Here is an 18487-nt window from a genome sequence, read left to right as displayed (position 1 = left end):
ACAACAATGAAAACTGTATGCATGCACTGAGAGTTCATAGCCCCGTTTCATTATGTGAGCCATAGCTCGTGCTGATCACAGTACATCACTGCTACATCCCATACTATGTCCTTCTGTTGCACACATGGACTTTGTGGAAATCTGATTCCACAGGCTTTACTGGATTATTCGTTACTTGCATGTAATTATTAATGAGAGGAAGACAAGGTCTGGAAAGTAATTATACTGCTGAATGTGCATCTGCACTGAAAAGAGCAAGCAGTTGGAATGAAAACTATTTCACCGCCTGAACATGGTTGTTTAGCCAAAAAATGAAAAGTTTTTCTGCACAGTTTTAATTTCTCTTTAGAAGTTTCTTTTATTATCTCTATTTATGCATCATGCTTTGCATACATGAATACTTTCTTATTATCCTTTTGTTGAAATCAGGATCAACGTCAAGTGTTCTTCCTTTTTGGGGAGGGTAAGGCTGCTCAAGGGGCAGCATCTGTGAAAATTTTTTATTTTTATGGCTTTTTATGGAGGCAGACAGGACAAAATCAAGGTAGTTCTCAGGGATTTTTTTTAACTTCACAGCTGTAATATATGCCACAAAATATATAATCAAAATATGGCTCAGCAAAGGAACTCATGACTGTCATTCTTTGGGACTGATAAATAGTTTTTCCTAACCTTGTGATAAGAAAGCAATTGTTTTCTTCCTGTTGCTGTGTGTGGGATTCTGAAGTTACATAAATGGAAATATTTGCCCTGAAATACCCCATTACGCGTCTTAATATTATAACTGGTGACTAGATGGAGTTCTGATGACATACTTAAAATAGTGCTTTTAAGAGTAATTACCGATTTTTCTCCTGAAGCAATACATTTTCTGCCTTTTATTATGGTTTGATAATAACAGCTCAGTCTTGATATCCTTCCTCATTTCCCCCCTCTCCCCCTTTCTAATAGGGACTTGTGTCGTTTGTGTTGCTTCTTCCTCAGCTCCAGCCTGAATTTACTCCTGGCCAGCTGACAGGCACTAAATGTTGTGCCAATATTGCTGTTCAGCTCTTCTGCTACTCTTATACTGTTCCCATACCCTGCTATAGGCTGTGCGGGTGATTAGGCACCTTGCTTGCTCCACCGCTCCCAAGCAGCAATGCTGATTGCCCTTTGTCATGGATTCATGCTCGTGCTTACAAGGCGAATTAGCAGCCCTCCAGTAGCTGCCAGTCACACCTGAAGAGTCTTAGACAGCAAACCTGGGCCACAGCGGTTGGGTTTTCAGGAACTGCAACCAGCTCAGCCAGCTGTAGCGAAGCGGAGTCCCTGGAGCCCATCCACCCTTCATCCCGGTGCCGCTTACAGCACCGAGACCCGCAGGCACGGCGGGGCGCTTACAGCAGGGCAGGGCGAGCAGGAGGCGCCCCGCGGCCGGAGCATGCTCAGTGGCGGCGGCCGCCGGGGCCGCGGCTCTGTCCCGGCCTCGCCTTGCCCGAGCGGCGGCGCCCGGCCGGTGGCCGCTGCCTGCCGGGGAGGCGGCGGGGGCTCGCCATGGGCAGCCGGGGCTCGGACGGCGCGGGGCCGCCGCGGCCGCCAGGTGGGGGCGAGGGGCGCTGCGGGGGGGGGTGCGGGACGGGACGGGACGGGACGGGACGGGACGGGACCGGGCAGCCCGAGCGGGGCTGCTGTGTGCCCTGCCGGCAGGTGCTGCCCCTGCGCCTGCCTTCGCGAGGGGTCGGAATGGGGGTTGCGAGCAGGATTGTCAGCCCTGCTTTGCAAACTGTGCTGTCCTCTCGGCTCTGACAACGCATCCGCATGCCATTTCGCGTTTTAAGAAGACAGCACGCTTGGCGAGGAGTCGAGGAGGCTCACCAGAGAGCAGCTATTCACCATGGTTGCAACAGCTTCCATAAACTTCAGCTCGATGATCTGCTATTCAATCCTGGGACCTTTTTTCCCTGCGGAGGTAAACAATGTAGCCTGCTATTCTTTAGATTTTTATTTATTTATTTATTTATTTGTTTGCATGCTGAAACTTCTTTTAAAGGGATCGTGGCCACCACGGGACCTTTATAGCTGTGGACAAGCAGAGTTTTACTCTTCAGTTACGGGAATTCGCGGTGGCAGCTTGATGCTGTCCAGAATAGCTCAGAGCGCGTGTAACAGTGACCTGGATCCTGGCCATGGACTAATTTCATCGTCCCCATGACTGTAAAGGAGACAGCAGAGTAACGATACGAGAGGGTGTATTTGCTTGGTTTCATGTGTGCTCTGTCTTTCTGATAGGGCTTCTGCTCAGCAGCCATTTCCTGCAGTCACCTCTGTGAGGGTAGCTTCTCTGCCCTCTCAGCTCTGAGAGTCAGGTCTCCTAGTTGACATCCAGCTCTTAGTACGGTAAATCACAAATCACTGTGGGTTATACAGACAGGATAGATTAGAGATAGAAATGAAATATATTTTTTTTTCGCCCAGTGTTGCATAACAGTTTGGTGGTAGAGTTGAGATTAAAACTTGAGCTGTGTCCTGACTTGCATTTCGGTACCTTAATCGCTCAAGGACTTTTAATTCATATCACCCACCCTCGTTGTTAACTCATGCTTGGCCATCATTCGCTGTGTTAAACTTACTGACCTGGTAGCTGCAGGAAAAAATACAGTCGCTGTTCATGTTGAGTGAATGCAATGCTTAAATATGGGATGAAAAAAACTGCCATTATGCGTTTGCAACAGAAGTTCATTTTTCTCATGGTCAAGTTGTTCCCTGTTATTAACAAAAACGTTAACATTATTTTTACTGTAAATATTCCAATGTACTGCATGTACCTAAGTGTGCTGTACCAGCTGTCTAAGTCAAAAACTTGCCTGGCACTTTTTATCACAGATTATCACTACTAGGAAGGGACCCACAACGATCATTGAGTCCAACTCATGGCTGCACACAAGACCCTACAGAAATCAGACCTTATTGTCTGAGAGCGTTTTCCAAGTGCTTTTTGAACTCCGGCAGGCTCAGTGCCATGACCACTGCCCTGGGGAGCCTGTCACAGTGCCTGACCACCCTCTGGGTGCAGACCTTTCCCTAACCCCCAGCCTGACCCTCCCCTGTCCCAGCTCTGTGCCGTTCCCTCGGGTCCTGTCGCTGTCCCCAGAGAGCAGAGCTCAGCGCCTGCTCCTCCGCACCACTCGTGAGGGAGCTGCAGGCCGCCATGAGGCCTCCCCTCAGCCTGCTCTGCTCAGGGCTGAACAAACCAAGGGACCTCAGCTGCTCCTCATACATCTTGCCCTCCAGACCCTTTCGATGAGGACAGCAAAGATGATGAAGGGTAGACACGATACAGTAAAGTTAACAGACTTCTGTGTTCACCGCCTTCCTGTTGTGTGAGGGATCAAATCTTTGTAGGTAGCTCCACTGCACACCAGCTGGAGCGATCAGTATGAAGTCTGTTCACCTGGTCGGTAGTACAGCAAACCACAGAGTGTTTCCATTCATTGCAGAATTAATGTTACTTTTCCTTTGATCTCGTATAGCTTAAATAGAAGTGGAAGGTGTCTTTGAATTGTTGCGGTGTTACCCTGTGAGCACCTACTGCCTTTGAGAAAGGAAATTGGTTTGTAACTGCACTGATAGAGATAAAAAGAATGTGCGCAAAGCATGAATGTTATTCACCTGAGGAATTTGTCTCCATCTTTACTGGTTGTGATCTTTTTTTGCAGGCAGAAAAAAAAGGTGCCAGTAACACGATTGTTGGCCTGATTTTTGGATGTTTTGCTTTGGTCAATTTCTCGACTTCTTTAATCTTGGGAAATTATGTAAGTATAATTGCAGCTGTGACTTATTTCTGTGATGACACAGGTTGCTACATGAAGATAGTTCTCTAAGGGTGAGAAAAGAGGTGTCTATTCAGTAGTACTCTTGGAAGGTTGTCTGCAGTAATTGGAGTCTGGCCAGTCAGTCTGAATTTGACCTAGATCTTGTCAGCACAATTTCAAAATTGCTCTTCTACAGTTTTTGAAGGCAACATAGGATGGCTGACATGCAACTTTTTTTTTCTCTGGTTAACTGTTTTGTTTGCTTCAGAATAATCTGCTCATCAGTTCTCCTTTAATTTACCTCTCTTACCCCCAGCCCACATTTTACTTATTGCACATATTTATATACTTTGTTTGATTTGACTGTGTTCTTAAGGTTTTCTTTTTCCTTTAGTCTGCTGCACCCTTCTTCTTTTCTGGTGTGTTGCCTTTTTCTTAACGTTTCCTCCTATTATGACTGCTGCTTAACTCATTTTCACCTTCCACTTCATCCAATCACAACCTGAGATAGACATCTCCATTTTTTTCAGCTTCAATTTTCATGCAGATTCAGGATTTTTTTCTGTCTGGAGCGATTATAGATAAATTATATAAGAACTTCTTTGGCTGGGCAGTCTCCTTTCACCCCATGGTGAAAGGTTTGTTCCTGATGATGAGGTGGCTCATCGAGGTGCCACACAAGTGCCATTGGTAAGTCCATTGTGGGTGCTTATGATGGCATTCAGCTATGGCACAACCTCACTGAATACTTCACAAGAGAGAGAGCGAGTGAGATCTGTCCTCACTTGAAGGCAGGTGAAGTGAACAAGTCTTTATCAACAGAGGTGGACAGTCCAGCAGGCAGAAAACTTAAGTGTTTCAGTGAAACTTGGCAGAATTCAGGTTTCAGTAATAATGTCTGAAACACAGGGGACTCTGTCCAGGCCTGAACACGAAAAAAACATCTGAAATACCTGCTTTCCTTAGGGGATGTTACAGCATGGAATTAGAACCTCAGGTGTACTTTGTTACTGGATTAAGTTAGTTTTATGGCATGCCTCTCATCATCTTTCACTCTCTAGTGATGGAGTCTGAAGTGGAGGAAGATGGGGCTGTTTTTCTGGCAATAAATGGGGAGGCCTGAATTTACCACGTCCCCTATTCCAAAACTTCCTGCCTCAATAAATTTGCTTTAAAATTGGCTTCCATTGGCTTGAGCCATATACGTGACAGGTATTGCTGACTTGGCACTGCTGACAGTCCTGGAGGGGGAATGTATTACTTCTTCCTTGTAATGAGGAATGCTGCTGCAATCCACTGCCCTGAAGAAGCTGCAGCATGCAGCTGTGAAATAGTTAACTGCACCATTGTCTTACCATTCTGAAAACTGGGTTAAGTCACTTAACCAGTTAGAATATTTTTAGGTTCAGTGTTGTGCGAAGGCACACAGGCGGGAGAATTGTCTCCAGATCTTTTAGTTAGGCTATAAAATGCCAAAAATGTTTTGACTTCTTAACAATAGCTTTGAGGAATATTTGAAATAGGCTTGAAATAATAATGTGGAAATGATATTTAATTTACAGCTTACGCAGATTGGTGCAAAATTCATGTTTGTAGCAGGGATGTTTGTTTCAGGATGTGTGACAATTCTGTTTGGGTGAGTAAAAATATATATATTTTTTTACATTTGTCTTCTAATTACCTTAATTCATATGAAAATATGTTTTCAAAACACAACTGGAAATACTTGAGCATCATTTAGGTTTTGCTTAGGTCACTTAGCTTTTGGCATCTTTACTTTTTATCTCTGCTTTATATAGCACAGTGAACTCTTCTCCATTTCAGTAGGTTTAAAGGCTTGTGTAGTACTTTGAAAGCCAAGGGGAAAGTTCCTCTATATAAAAATAACTTCCACAGTTAATGAACTGTAAGAAATCTGTCAAAGTCCAGCAGTAAGGGAACTACTTAGTGTTTTAATTGTTGCTTTCTTAATAAAGCAGCACTGAATGCAGATGACAAGATTCACCTGTCAGCCAGTGAGGCTAAGCCACTCATTTTAGCAAAATAAAAACTTTATTAAAAACTAAATAAGCTCTTATTAGGTAGCTGTAATTCAATACATCATACTCCTTGCATAGTTGCTTGGAAAAGCGATGAAATACAACAGAAGGTGGTACTGATCTTTTTCATGGCTTGGGAGGGCACTACCCTTTTTCATTCCCTTTTCCAACACCAAAGACAGGGTAAAGGAGAAGGCTGTCTGAAATGGTTTGATAGTTTGAATGACTTTAGTAATATGATTCAAAATGATGTAGCAATAGGCAGTATTGGGTGTCTTGTAACTGTGCTCTTTAGTAAGAAGTTACGTTTCAGATCCTTTAGTGGATGACTTCCTGCATCTGGAGAGGTCTGTATTAACTTTTTTTTTTTTCTTCACAGAATACTGGACAAGGTGCCAAATGGTCCATTGTTCATTGGTTTTTGCTTTTTGGTAAGAGCGATGGATGCAGTAGGTTTTGCAGCAGCAATGACAGCATCATTTTCAATCCTTGCAAAGGCATTTCCTAATAATATAGCTACTGTCATGGTAAGTTCCAAAAGTGGTGTTACAGCTGAGTTCCCACAATACAGTGAATTTGCTATAGGCAGCCTAAAACCAGGAGGATAAAATATGCTGTTTCCTATGCAAGCGTATTCGAAGTTGTCACGTAGTTTTTCTTCATAATCCAGAATTATAATCCTAAAACAAGTTTAGACCTTAGCATAACTTCAGCTGAATATAAATAATCAAAGCAGTGCATGCTGCATATGTTTTGAAGACGGCTGGCTGAATCAATGGTAGTAGTTATTGGCTGAAACCAGGCTATTAAAACACTACCTAGCTACATAGGTTATCTACCTAATACCCAGACTTCAAAATAAATATAATTCACACAAATGGTAGCGCAGTAAAAATGATACATAAGTGAAAAGTGTGTTGTAATGAAGGTCTCCTTAGGAATACAATTAGAAATGTGACACAGCTGGTGGCCTGGTAGCTACCTTGATTCAAGACAAGATCAAGACAGAGTAATACCAAAAGACTTTAAATTGATAGTCCCCACTTTTTAAATTGATAGTCCACACTTTAAATTGATAGTCCATTTGCCGTATTAGATACCATGAAGTGTTGTTCTACATGAGAGTAAAACCTCTTCAGATTCATTTGTGTAGAATTACTTTTCTTAAAGGGACATGTTGGAGAGTTCTAGGTACTGTGAGCTGTATTTGTAGTGATTGCAGAGGCAGGAGTCAGAAGGAGAAGCTGATAAGTTGCAGCAAGTTACATCCTATGGTAAAATCGTGAAGTCTGAAGGAATAGATGAGGGATTTTATCCTCACTTCCCACTGCTCTTCATGATAGTGCTGAAAAGTGAAGAGCACTTCTCCACACCTTACCATTTTGGTATTGGTTTTCAGCCCACCTTTTATCTATCCATACCCTAAAGAACACGATGGGGAGTTACTAAATGCAGCCACATCAGCCATGTTGAAGTGGGAAATTCAGCATCTGTTAATGTCCTCCCTCTATGGGAGGGATACGTATACTGGAGAACACAGACATAATCACTTTATTAGAATATCAGATGTACCTTGTCCTCCCCTTACCTGTAATAATGCAGTGCCACAGCACCTCCTCCACTCGCATTAATTCATTAACTCAGAAGGACTTAGATGGTGCATAGCCAGATTTGAACTGAAGTCTCACTGATCATAAATATTTTAGTTCTAGAACAACACAAGTAAAAGCATTATTTGGATGAAATTATGTTAATTTATGGGTACTTCATGTGTTGAAGCTTACCAAAATTTCTCAGATCTGTCCGGAAATGTTGAGGACTAGCTAGTTAACTGCTGTTACTACTTATTTCCTTTCCTGCTAGGAAAGGAATAGGCTGGGACCCTAGGCTAAAGGACTTGGCTGTTACTGACTGCACCCTCTGTAGGGGCGTTTGTCCCCTCTGATTTGTGTCAGTAAAAGTAGATATTCAACATTCATGTGTAGATTAATCCCTATGCTATCTTTGTGAGTCCTGTAAGTTACCAAAACTTTACCTGTGAGCAGCTATTACCACCAGGTGTTACTTGTTAAAAGGGGGCAGTCCAAGCACTGATTAATCCCGTGTTGAGGCAGGTGGTGGTAACCGATGTTGTAACACAAAATTTAAATGTAGTTGCATTATTGTTCTTTTAAAGTCAGTATCTTATAAAAGATAACAGATTACTTTGACTATAACTTAATAATCTGAGTTTTCCCTGCAGCAGTTTCACTGTTATTTCCTGCCCCATAGTCAGCAAATCCAGCCAGTCAGTTGTGGAGAGAAACCTTTAACTTGATGCATTCATCTCATGAAATAATGACTCATCCGTGTAGGCTCATTCAAGATCTACTCCACCACAAAGGCTGTGGGATCATCTCTACTTTCCCACGTGCTGAGTGGGAGAGATGATGACTTCAGCCTGGGTTGGCCTACAGATGCTTTCCATCAGTAGAGCGTTTGTTTAACCTCAGGACTTGGACACACAGGTGATAGCTATATGGCCAACCCTGCAGTGGGTTTGGGTACAGGTGGTTCACCTCAGTGAAGCAGAAGAGATAATTGCTGTCCCACAGACAACTTTAAATTCTATTTGCTGTCCCACCTTTTAAAGTCTGCACTGGCTGTTATCTCCTTTAGCAATCAGGTGCCTCTTTCTTTTACTAGCCTGACCATGTTATATTGCTCCTCAGAGAAGTGGTTTGCTTTTTATTGTTACATTGGAATTTCTCAGCATACTGACTTCTTTTTCTGTTTTCTTTTTCATCCTTTAGGGTAGCCTTGAAATTTTTACAGGGCTTGGACTAGTGCTTGGCCCACCTTTAGGTGGCTTTTTATATCAATCCTTTGGTTACGAGGTCCCTTTCATTACGCTGGGATGTGTGGTGTTGGTCTTAGTACCTGTGAACGTGTGCATGCTACCAAAATACGGTAAGCACCCTTCTTCCTGCCTCTTTTGTTTACCTTCTTCTCTTGACTACGTGTAGTCTATATATACATGTGCATATATATATATGTGTATATATATAACACTCCTTCAGAAAATTGTCAGCTTCTGGAGTCTTATCCAGCTCAAAGGGTTAAATTAACTTGTGATCCTGATCAGGCCCATGTTTTAATACTAAATAATGCATGCAGTTGGCCTGGAATTAATCCAACATGTCATGTCTGTCTCTAAGATGGACAAACACTAAGAACTCTGGAAGTGAGCTGAGAGAGATTTTTGGTTTGTTGTATCTTCTCAGCTTCAGGGCCTGTGAAGCATCAGTTGTATCTTCTTAGTATCATCTGGTTGTTGTAGCTATTTGAAGATTGAGATTGGTTTTGCCTACAACAAGAGAGTTTGACATGTTTGAGGGGTTAATAGTGTGTAGGGGGAAACAATTGTAGGGAGAACAAAAGGGGGTTATTTGCACTGAATGATGCCTGATCAAATTAATGTGAAAGAATGTTAAAATTGATAAGTGAGGTGTTTAACTGAAGTGCTGGATGTCATACACATTTCATTAGATTTTATGTGATCTTGTTTGGACAAAATGTTAACTTAAAGGTAAGTCTTCGCAGAGGATGGCAATTGAAAGGTTCCAATTCTGTTAGTCTTCTCTAGGAGAAACTTTAAAATACGTGTTTTTTTCCTTTTTTTTTTTTTTTTCATATAAAAGTCTTGGAGATTAACTTCATATATACCATCATTGACAGAAAATTTATGATGGTTAGCCAGATGATGCTAATGCTTTCTTTTTTTTCTAAGTGCTGAAATTATGCAGAATAATGATATTATTGGCCAGTTTGAAGCTGCATTAATAAATGTTAGCTCTGAGCTAGTAGATGCTAGTAAATGAACTTCAGTTTTATACATAATACTCTGAGATTACATTTGACTATTAAAGCACCAACAGCAGCAAGAAGAGAGCCTGATTTAGAAATGACATCTAATAGATCTGAAAGAAGCTTCCTGTCTGGAATACAGATGGAACATGTAGGAGACCTGAATGAGTAGTTGCTTAAAGAATGAGATTTGAATAAGTAGTTGCTTAAAAATTCAAACAGATCTCAACGTATAAATAACAATAGTTTTATTTTCAGGGTATGTTTCTCTTGTTGAATATGAATATTTTAACTATGAGGGATGTACTAAGAGATTTTATTCCCCCCCCCCTTTTGTTTGTTTTAAAATGAAATGCGTCTATGAGATTTTCCTTTTAAAAGAGCTAGCAGAGAAATAACTGCATTTTCACATACCTAGGAATAGTAAGTGCTTTTGTTCTAGTTGAGTGGGAATACATGCAATAGTTGGAATCTAAGTTGTGTATTTCTCTTTTATTCACTTATCAAATTTGGTTTTTAGAATATAAAATAAGCATAATAGTCTAATACTGACTTTCTTTTGTTTGTTAAATTGCAAGCTTAATAGGACTAGAAAAGAGGAAATGCTGATTTTATTTATTTCATTTGAAGCTTATGCCGCTGAAAAGAATGTGACTTTTTTTCCCCTCCTTTTCTCCTGAAACAGATTCAACCCCTAGCAAGGAGTCCTTTTGGAAGCTCATTCTTCTGCCAAAAGTCTTACTTCTGTGTCTTACTATATTTTCTCTAAGTGCATGCTTGGGCTTTTTGGATCCCACAATGTCTCTGTTTATTCTAAAAAAGGTAAGTCTTGCTAACATGCAAGAAAGTCCTGACTTGCAGTGAATAAGTGGTAAAAACTATAGCTTAGTATCCCAAACAACATTGTCTTATCTAACTGAATTGGTTTAATTAGCTATTAATTTGATTTTCAAATGATTTGATTTCCACAGTGCTGATAAATCAGTTTCCATTTATGCCATTTGTTGCCACAGGGTCTCAGTAACTTTGAGTACATTTGGGGGCTTTTAAATACTTGCTTTTTCCTTTTTAATTGGCTTTCAACTGCAGAGGCCATTCTCTGAATGGGCAATTTTTATAAACTAGGGACTTTTTTGTCCTTTCTGAAAGCAACTTCTGTAAAGTTGCAACAGTCATTGGCAGTGTTGTGTCTCTTGATGGGTACCTAGGTTTTGGGGAGCATGGCATCACAGCCTGGCCTTCTCACAACAACGTCAAAGTGAAATTGGTTGCAACTATGTACCCTGCTAGCTGGGTTCTTCAGCACTCATTACAGAGACAAGTTTTTTATTTGCTTTTAATTAATTTCAATATTTGTATTTATTTATATATAATTCTATTTATCTTCCTAATACTGTTTAAGGTAATGAATTTCAAGTAAACGGTTTATGATTCTCTTCCTGCCTGAAATTAAGCAATGCTTTTTGAGTGGTTTACTTATTAATTGTTTTTCTAGGGAATACCATTTCACAGTTTGTAGTACTGCTGCTATGTTTCCCGGGTCTAGTTCAGCACTAAGAGCACCCATCCAGGATGGGGAGGAGGCTTGGTGCTAACCTCTTGCACCCAGAGAGACGTGAATGTATGTCTTCTGACACCCAGGCAGGATCTGTAATTATCCCACTGTACAACACTGTGCGCTGGCATGGCTCGTTTGCTTTCTCTCTCCTCTGTGCTAGCAGATACTTGCTGTGAAATGACTGCAGCCTTCTTGGCAAGTGCTCTAACCACAAAATTAGAGTCGTTATTGTGTTCTTGCATATAGCAAGGAAATAGTGAATATTTATGTAGTCTGTGCCACATGAAACACCCTGGAATACCTTGTAACTGGTAGTTAAAACCCTAATTTGAGAGTCTAGCATGCATTTTATTCGTTATGCATTTTTTTTTTCAATATAGAGATGTTGCTGCATTAGGAAAATGGAGGCCTCGGGGTATGTGCTAAAAGCCTCTTAATCTCATAAAAATCCTTCTTTGGTTGAAAAGCCATAGTTGTGTTTTGCAGCACTGCTTTCTTCTAAGGTGCCGTGATTAGCAGTGGATGACTGCAGTGTTTATGCTTTTCTAAATGAAAATAAAACTGAAGATTGGAGAGGTAAAGACTAAATCCACCTAAACTTCAGTGCGTCAAGTGTCTCCTTCAACTTTGGCAGCAATCAGTGTTAGAACCCAGTTGCCCTGGTGTAGGGACGTAGCATGGTGTTTGTGCCTTGGTCAGGCCTTACCTGAGTTCAGTCACGTGAGGCTTTGCTGCTCCATGTACAGAAATGGAAGAAAACTGGATCTCCGCTGATGACTTCAAATACTTGCCAAACTGTGCGTGGCATCAATTGATACATAAAATCATGCACAGATGGCAGTTATGTGAACTATAATTCTTTGATTGCCCTTTAATGAATGTAACATACATGGCTTGTGTGTTGTTGTGTCTTTTTCCTTCTCGTAGTTCAAACTTCCAGCTGGTTATGTGGGCTTGGTATTCCTAGGTCTGGCACTCTCGTACTCCCTGTCTTCTCCCCTCCTCGGCTTCATAAGTGACAAACTGCCAGTGAGTACTATCCTGTGTAGTGGTAGTAGTGCACTCAGTACGTTTAGTTGGAACTGGAGGGCTTCCCATATGGAAGCAATGGACGTTGGCCTGCTGCTGTAAGGGATTTGTGTTTCAGGACCTTGCATGTCTGCTAAATACTGCCAACTTAAAGGTCATGTTTCCAGCCAATGTGGAACAGATAATGGGAAAGCATTTTACAGTTGCTCATGCTGTTGTCCACACCTAATTTTATCTTCTCCTGAGAAGAGGAGCAAGATCTAAAAGTGTCTGGGTGACAGCCACTGCTAATTATCAAGGAAAACCAGACTTGGAAGGTGTGCATGAGTGGTGGTGCCAATTCTCTTGACTTTTTTGCCACCACCTGTCAGAAACTAATAATGGCCTTTGTATATGAGAATTGCATGCAGTGCTGTATTATATTTCTTATACTAAGGAAGAGTAAGACCTGAAATATTTTGCTGACAGAGCAGCACCATTACTCAGTATTCTGAAATCTCCGTATTAAGCAGTGATTGCATTGGTGGTGAGGAAACATGAATTTGGTAGTTCTTGGTGGTGTTCAGAACTGGTAGAGAAACCGGGGGTAATGGTGGTCTCTAGAGGAGCAATACTTCTTGGATTATTAGGAAAGACAAAATTGTTGCGTTAAATATTCACATTTTTAAATTGCATATCTCTTTTCTTTCACAGCACCTCAGGAAATGGCTGATGGTATCGGGAAGCTTAATAACAGCCCTGTGCTTTTTCATGTTAGGACCTGCTCCTGTGCTGCACATTGAAAGGTACAGAAGTGCCTCTTCTTGAACCTGTCTCTGTAGGTGATGTCTTAGTGATGGGTGTCATGATTATAATCATATTTGTCTACAAGTCTATAATTTAGTACCTTTGACCATGAAATGGTGTGTGTTTTTTGTTTGTTTATTTTTTGTTTTTGTTTTTTGTTTGTTTTTTACTTCTAATATGAGATAATAACCATAAATCAGTGGAAGCATCTGAGAATTGAGGCGTAGCTAAGGTAGAAATGGCAGCTTCTTGAAATGCATCCTCCTCAGCATTTTGTTATGTTGTTTGCTTATGTTAATGGATGTGGTGGAACAAGTACTGCTTTATATTTTCCTTGCCTCCCCATTCTCTGACACTTACACTGTAGCAAACCAAAATCCTCTTTCTGTCTTACTTCTCAATTTTCTCAATTTCATCAGTAGTTATTAACTGTGGGTTTTGTTTGTGTGGCTATGCAGTGCTGTTGATTTTTCTTCTTTCTTTATAGATTACTGAGCTGTAGTTTTGTTTTCAGCTAGCCAAGTAGAGACTATGTCTGTTTCACCTGAACTCTGCATTGCCATAATCTTTGAATTAATTCACTGCAAAACCCTGCTACCTTTAGAAAAGAACTGATTAGTCCTCCTGTCTTGGGTTATATACTTTGTTAAAGGTGGTGATAGGCTTGCTAATATGCAGTTAGTCAACTCCTTCCTCCTAGACTTCTGCTTTTCAAATGAGCTAGTCTTCCTCTTAGACTTCTGCATTTCAAACCAAGCTGGTGAGAAAAAGAAATCAGTAAATTCTTCAACATTCTTTTCTTTGGGTATATTATATTAGAGTACATAATTTTACCTGCAAAATCCTTTACTTGTGCAACAAACTGAGGCTGGAGCTTGGATGTATGTACTGCTGAATTAAACTTGTCTGTCCACTTCTGTGTATTCCTCTTAAATTGAACTGCCTTTGATAGAGAAACGCTTGAGGATTTTTAAAAGCTTTTGCAAAGTCTTTTTTAAACATAGAGCTTTATTTTTCAAGCCTTATTGTTCATGTACAATAAAACTCTTTTTGGCTTCAATAAACTTAGTTTTCTGGTCAGTCATGATGAGCTTATATAACAGCCTTCAGTCAGGTGGTGTCCTCATTTGAAAAGAGTCTTCAGCTGTTGTTTAAATGCCTCTTTTGCAGTCAGCTGTGGATGTTTGTCCTAGTGCTGGTTTTGATTGGCTTTTCCCTTGGCATGAGTGCTATCCCAGTATTTCCAGAGATACTGCAGTGTGCATAGTAAGTAACTGTCCGACACATCTTCCACGTTTCTAACAGTAGGAAGCTCAAGCTGTAATTTCAGAGGTGAACGCAAAGTAGGTTTTGGTGTGGCCTTTTCCCACTTTTGAGACCAAGGCAGCGAGTAACAATTAAATGTTTCCTCTACTCTTTTGTCTAAGGTTTTCTGACTGAGCACCCCAATAAGGCACGGTCATTATATTTCAAATAAAATCTTGTAAATGTGTACATCTGTGCTGCAGGCACAATGAATTGACTTTGTGTCATATGGGATGACCTGGGTGTGTTTTCATGTACATATGATTTATTTAGTAGCCAGCAACTTTCAATGGATTTTTGGGCTGCATTAACATTAACAGCTGCACATAGAGGAATTGCACTTGCTCAAAATACAAGGTCTATGATTTAGCTTGGGAACAATGACCTAAAAGGATCTTGAATTACTGCTCCTCTAGAAACAGGGTCTTTTCTTCTTAAAAGCCACCTGTCATTGTTTTACACTTGCCGTGTGTAATACGGGGACTGAGTGACGGTGTGCTGTTAGCAATCTCCCTCAGAAGACGTAAGAGATGAGAAGTAGCACTGCAGTCCTCCAGAGAAACAGGAAAGAAGAAAGTATTGGGTAAACAGTCATGATTCTGGTGTACGCTTTTGCTTGTTAACTGTTCATGTTACGCGTATTTAAAAGAAGGGAGAAGCTTTACAGGAGAAGAATATAGTGAGGTGCAGCGATGTATTGCACTACTCTAACTGGGCTGTCTTTCTGCAGTGAGAATGGGTTTGAAGAAGGTCTGAGTCTGTTGGGGCTGGTGTCGGGGCTCTTCAGTGCCATGTGGTCCCTTGGGTAGGTGTACAGTCACCTTTTTATAAACTAGTAGTGTTTGCTTGTTCTCCACTATTGCTATCCGAAAGTGTGCTAATTACAAATAGAAGTCGCTCACCGCAGTCGTCATATTGACCTTCGTTCAAGAGGTTCTTGCTGAACAGGTGCATAGTGGACATGTGGAAACAAAGCTTTTTATCCTAGAAAGGTAATGGCCTCTGACCTTGTCTTCTTTGAAATGTATTGACTTTCATATCAGAAAGCTTCAGTGATTAAGTGGATGTTAACTTTACACTTTTGTATGGTCATTTTGTTGCCAATGGATTTTTTAATGTGCAATATAGACAGGGGTGGACTCTGATTTATTTTTTCCTCCTGCATTTGTCCTGGTTAGAATCATCTATTCTCTTTCAACCACAGCTGTTATTTGGGGGTCTGTGTTTGCTTAGCTTAGCAGAGGGTGTCTGAGATTCTTACCCAGTGGTTGCCCTAGAAATGAGTGCAAGATGCTACCTTCTGAGTGACTTCTCTGAGTTGTCCCTCAGTGGGAAAAGAGTCCCCCTCTTGGCAGTCACTGTCAGGATGCTTTTTCAATCAGTCCTTCTAGTCCTCTGTGGGTTTCAATGGTATGTATTTGCACCATTTTTGTAAGCCAGCTGAAGCGCTAGATGTCCTTTTTATTTGGTGTAGGGTTCAGTACAGATAAATGCAGCATAGTTTTAGCAAAACACAGTTTTCTGCTTCTACTAAACGTGGTTTTATTATGGCTTGTTTCGAGGAAGTCTCTCTAGCTGTACAAAGTTTTATCCTTTCCTGTAGCAAGTGTTGATATCACATAACATCTTTCATAAAGTGACAACAGCAGCATAACCTTTCATGGCATTGTTACACAGACAGAGGTGCAGGGATGTTACGTAAAGCTCAGCTTTGTAATGACCACAGTAATGAGAACCACATCTGTTGCAGTGTGCCTTCCTACCTGCCTGTACCCATCAGTCTTCTGTCTTGAAGTCTGGAAGGTTTAAATTTTGAGAGACAAGGGTTTAAATTTCTTTTATGGTAGAAACAGTCTGTCTAGACACTTAGTTAGAACATTGTTTTTAACGGAGCCCCTAAGCCATCCTGGATATAGAAAAGAGTGCATTCTGCCCTCTGATATGGATCCTATCTCCAGCTGAGGAGGCAACTGAGAGGGTTTATTGGGGCTGTGGCAAACAAAGAATTAATACTTACTGTGGATTATAGGCAAGTCAGGTCTGTGGCACACAACTGCTTTCTTGGAAGAGAATCAATGCAGGGAGGCCACAAAGTGCAATAAAACTTGTCCACAGAATATAATCTGTGTGTGTGTGTTTGTTTGTTTGGGATGCCATCACTTCGTTTTGATTTGTTGCAGGGCATTTATGGGTCCCACTTTAGGAGGATTTCTAAATGAAAAGCTGGGTTTTGAATGGGCCTCAGCCATCCAAGGAGGATGGGCACTGTTAAGTGTAAGTAATCACAAACGTTTTGCTTTTTATACCTATTGCAATTAAGAACTATTGCATAAGTTTGTTGTTAATGTGATTGTAACTGACTGTTTCCTCAAAGGGTCTTGCAATTGGAATATTCTATATTGCTGAGGCCACAAGACGAAGGTATGCAGAGATATTTTTCTTTATTTTATTTAAAGCAAATCTTTGGAAGTTGTGCTTCCCTTGTTTCTTCACTTTCAAGCTAATAATGAGCAGTAAAAATATTGCTTACATACTTTGTCTTTATGCTTTACTAAATCCTCGCTGACCTAAACAGAGACCTGAACCTGGCAATGCCAGTTCTATACAAGCAACAGGACTGTGACATTAAAGAGCAAACCCTACTTATAGTTCCTGCAGGAGGATATCTGTGAGCTGTGTCTGTAGAAATGTGTGTGAAAGCAATAGTGTATGTTTCTGTGCAATCGTAGGGAGCCAAATTAAATGATCCAGGTAGCTTTTTCCACATTATATGTGGGTTTTATGTCATAATGTTGGTATTGCATAGAAATATCTAGAGAATATTAAACCTGTTTCTTCCCTACCGTTCTTTTCCTTCTGCAAACAGTTCGAGTTCCAGCCTGCAAAATCCTCCTGTTGATAATGAAGAAAGAACTCATCTGTTGGCTAGTGAAACATAGCCAGAAATTATTTTGGTTCTCCATTTACTGTTGTGGTTTAACTTAGTGTCTGAGATGAGTGGACTTAACAGTGTTTCGTTATTCTGGAGTCATGATACGCGACCCCCTAGTGAACAGCCAGTTGTGGTTTACTTGGAGCTGCATCACTGTTTTGAAACACTAAACAATGACTGCCTTTCTTTTGGAGGTCCTCATGTGGATTGGTTGCACTGATGAGTAACCCTCAGCTGTTGGCCTCTTTAATTGTATTCCATATGCAGTGTACCACTGTATGTGAAGAGGTGCATTTTCAAATGTCTGGCTTCTGTGCATTATTCTTGGATAAAGCTACTATTTTGCTACTGTGATTTTTCTATATTTTTTAGAAGAAAGGTAATCTTGTAATACTTTAACTGATAACATAAAATGTTGAGACAGCATTTGAAATGGCAAAGCACTTAAGCACAATACTGTTTTCAATAAAGCAACTTTTTTCCTAAGTTTTGTGAATTTTCTTGGAAAGGAACAGTCTTTGTGTACCAGCAGTTGCGTTATATGAGTGTCTGAAAATGGGAAGCAAAGGTAATGAAGAGAAGACATAGCATCTCCACACAGAACTGATTTTCAGTCCTGAAGGAGACAGTGCACTCTGGGTGTGTGTATGTACAAACATGGTCGTATTATATATGAAGACTTAGTTTGGTCTGTGAGAGATCTGTTTTGTTAATAAATGCCATCTGGAATATTTGTACTAAATGACTCTGCAACAGTAAATCTATGAGAAGTTAGGGCTACTATTTTCCAACAGAGGAAAAAAAATATCTGCCCTTCTCTAGATGCTTAGCACAAAAATTTGCTCTGATAGCTGGCTGAACTGTGAAGCATTAGGGTGCAAAGAGCAACCTTCCTCTAGGAACATCCTGGCAGTAGCTCTGTTTCCTTTTGTATCCTTTTTGAGATCCAGAGTGTACTGCTCAGCCTAGTATAAAATGCCAGTCCTGCACGTGCTGATGGTGAGGCAGGTACGAAGGAGCTGAGAGAACCGGTGGAAAATGCCAAGTGCATAAGGTGCAAATCTGTAGAAATGAACTTCATTAGCTCTGCTGTGGAATTACTTGTTTACTTACCTGATCTGTGCTGCTAGAACTTAAGTGGCAGGAATTACCAGAACATAAATATCAATGAAAATAATGAGCTGTCCTGCAACTTGTG

The 18487-nt window shown here is 40.8% G+C and overlaps 1 protein-coding gene across 3 annotated transcripts; it reads left to right on the top strand.

Annotated features, from left to right (window-relative positions):
- Nucleotides 1-1425: 1425 nt before the first annotated feature.
- Nucleotides 1426-17933, top strand: SLC18B1 (solute carrier family 18 member B1). Of its 3 annotated transcripts, none has more exons than XM_082756494.1 (14): nt 1426-1582; nt 1821-1951; nt 3699-3794; nt 5357-5430; nt 6213-6360; nt 8626-8782; nt 10365-10501; nt 12165-12266; nt 12960-13051; nt 14223-14318; nt 15088-15162; nt 16538-16631; nt 16732-16778; nt 17224-17932. In XM_082756494.1, the coding sequence occupies exons 1-14, from the start codon at nt 1537-1539 to the stop codon at nt 17294-17296; spliced, it is 1368 nt and encodes a 455-aa protein (XP_082612620.1). In that variant the 5' UTR covers nt 1426-1536; the 3' UTR covers nt 17297-17932. The 3 variants fall into 3 exon arrangements, with proteins under 3 accessions (XP_082612620.1, XP_082612622.1, XP_082612621.1); XM_082756495.1 differs by having other exon boundaries at nt 1427-1582; nt 1824-1951; XM_082756496.1 differs by lacking the exons at nt 14223-14318; nt 15088-15162 and having other exon boundaries at nt 17224-17933.
- Nucleotides 17934-18487: the final 554 nt, after the last annotated feature.

Source organism: Aythya marila, assembly GCF_965140915.1.
Source record: "Aythya marila genome assembly, chromosome: 3".
Lineage (NCBI taxonomy): Eukaryota > Metazoa > Chordata > Aves > Anseriformes > Anatidae > Aythya > Aythya marila.
Note: the sequence above shows the minus strand (reverse complement) of the source record. Positions and strands in the feature narration are given on the sequence as shown.

Bases quoted from the DNA above. Each gene is read 5' to 3' on its own strand.
- SLC18B1 (XM_082756494.1), top strand. From the start codon at position 1,537: ATGGGCAGCCGGGGCTCGGACGGCGCGGGGCCGCCGCGGCCGCCAG. The intron at 5,431-6,212 runs GTGAGTAAAAAT...TTTTCTTCACAG, and splicing joins TGTGTGACAATTCTGTTTGG to AATACTGGACAAGGTGCCAA. The intron at 12,267-12,959 runs GTGAGTACTATC...TTTCTTTCACAG, and splicing joins TCATAAGTGACAAACTGCCA to CACCTCAGGAAATGGCTGAT.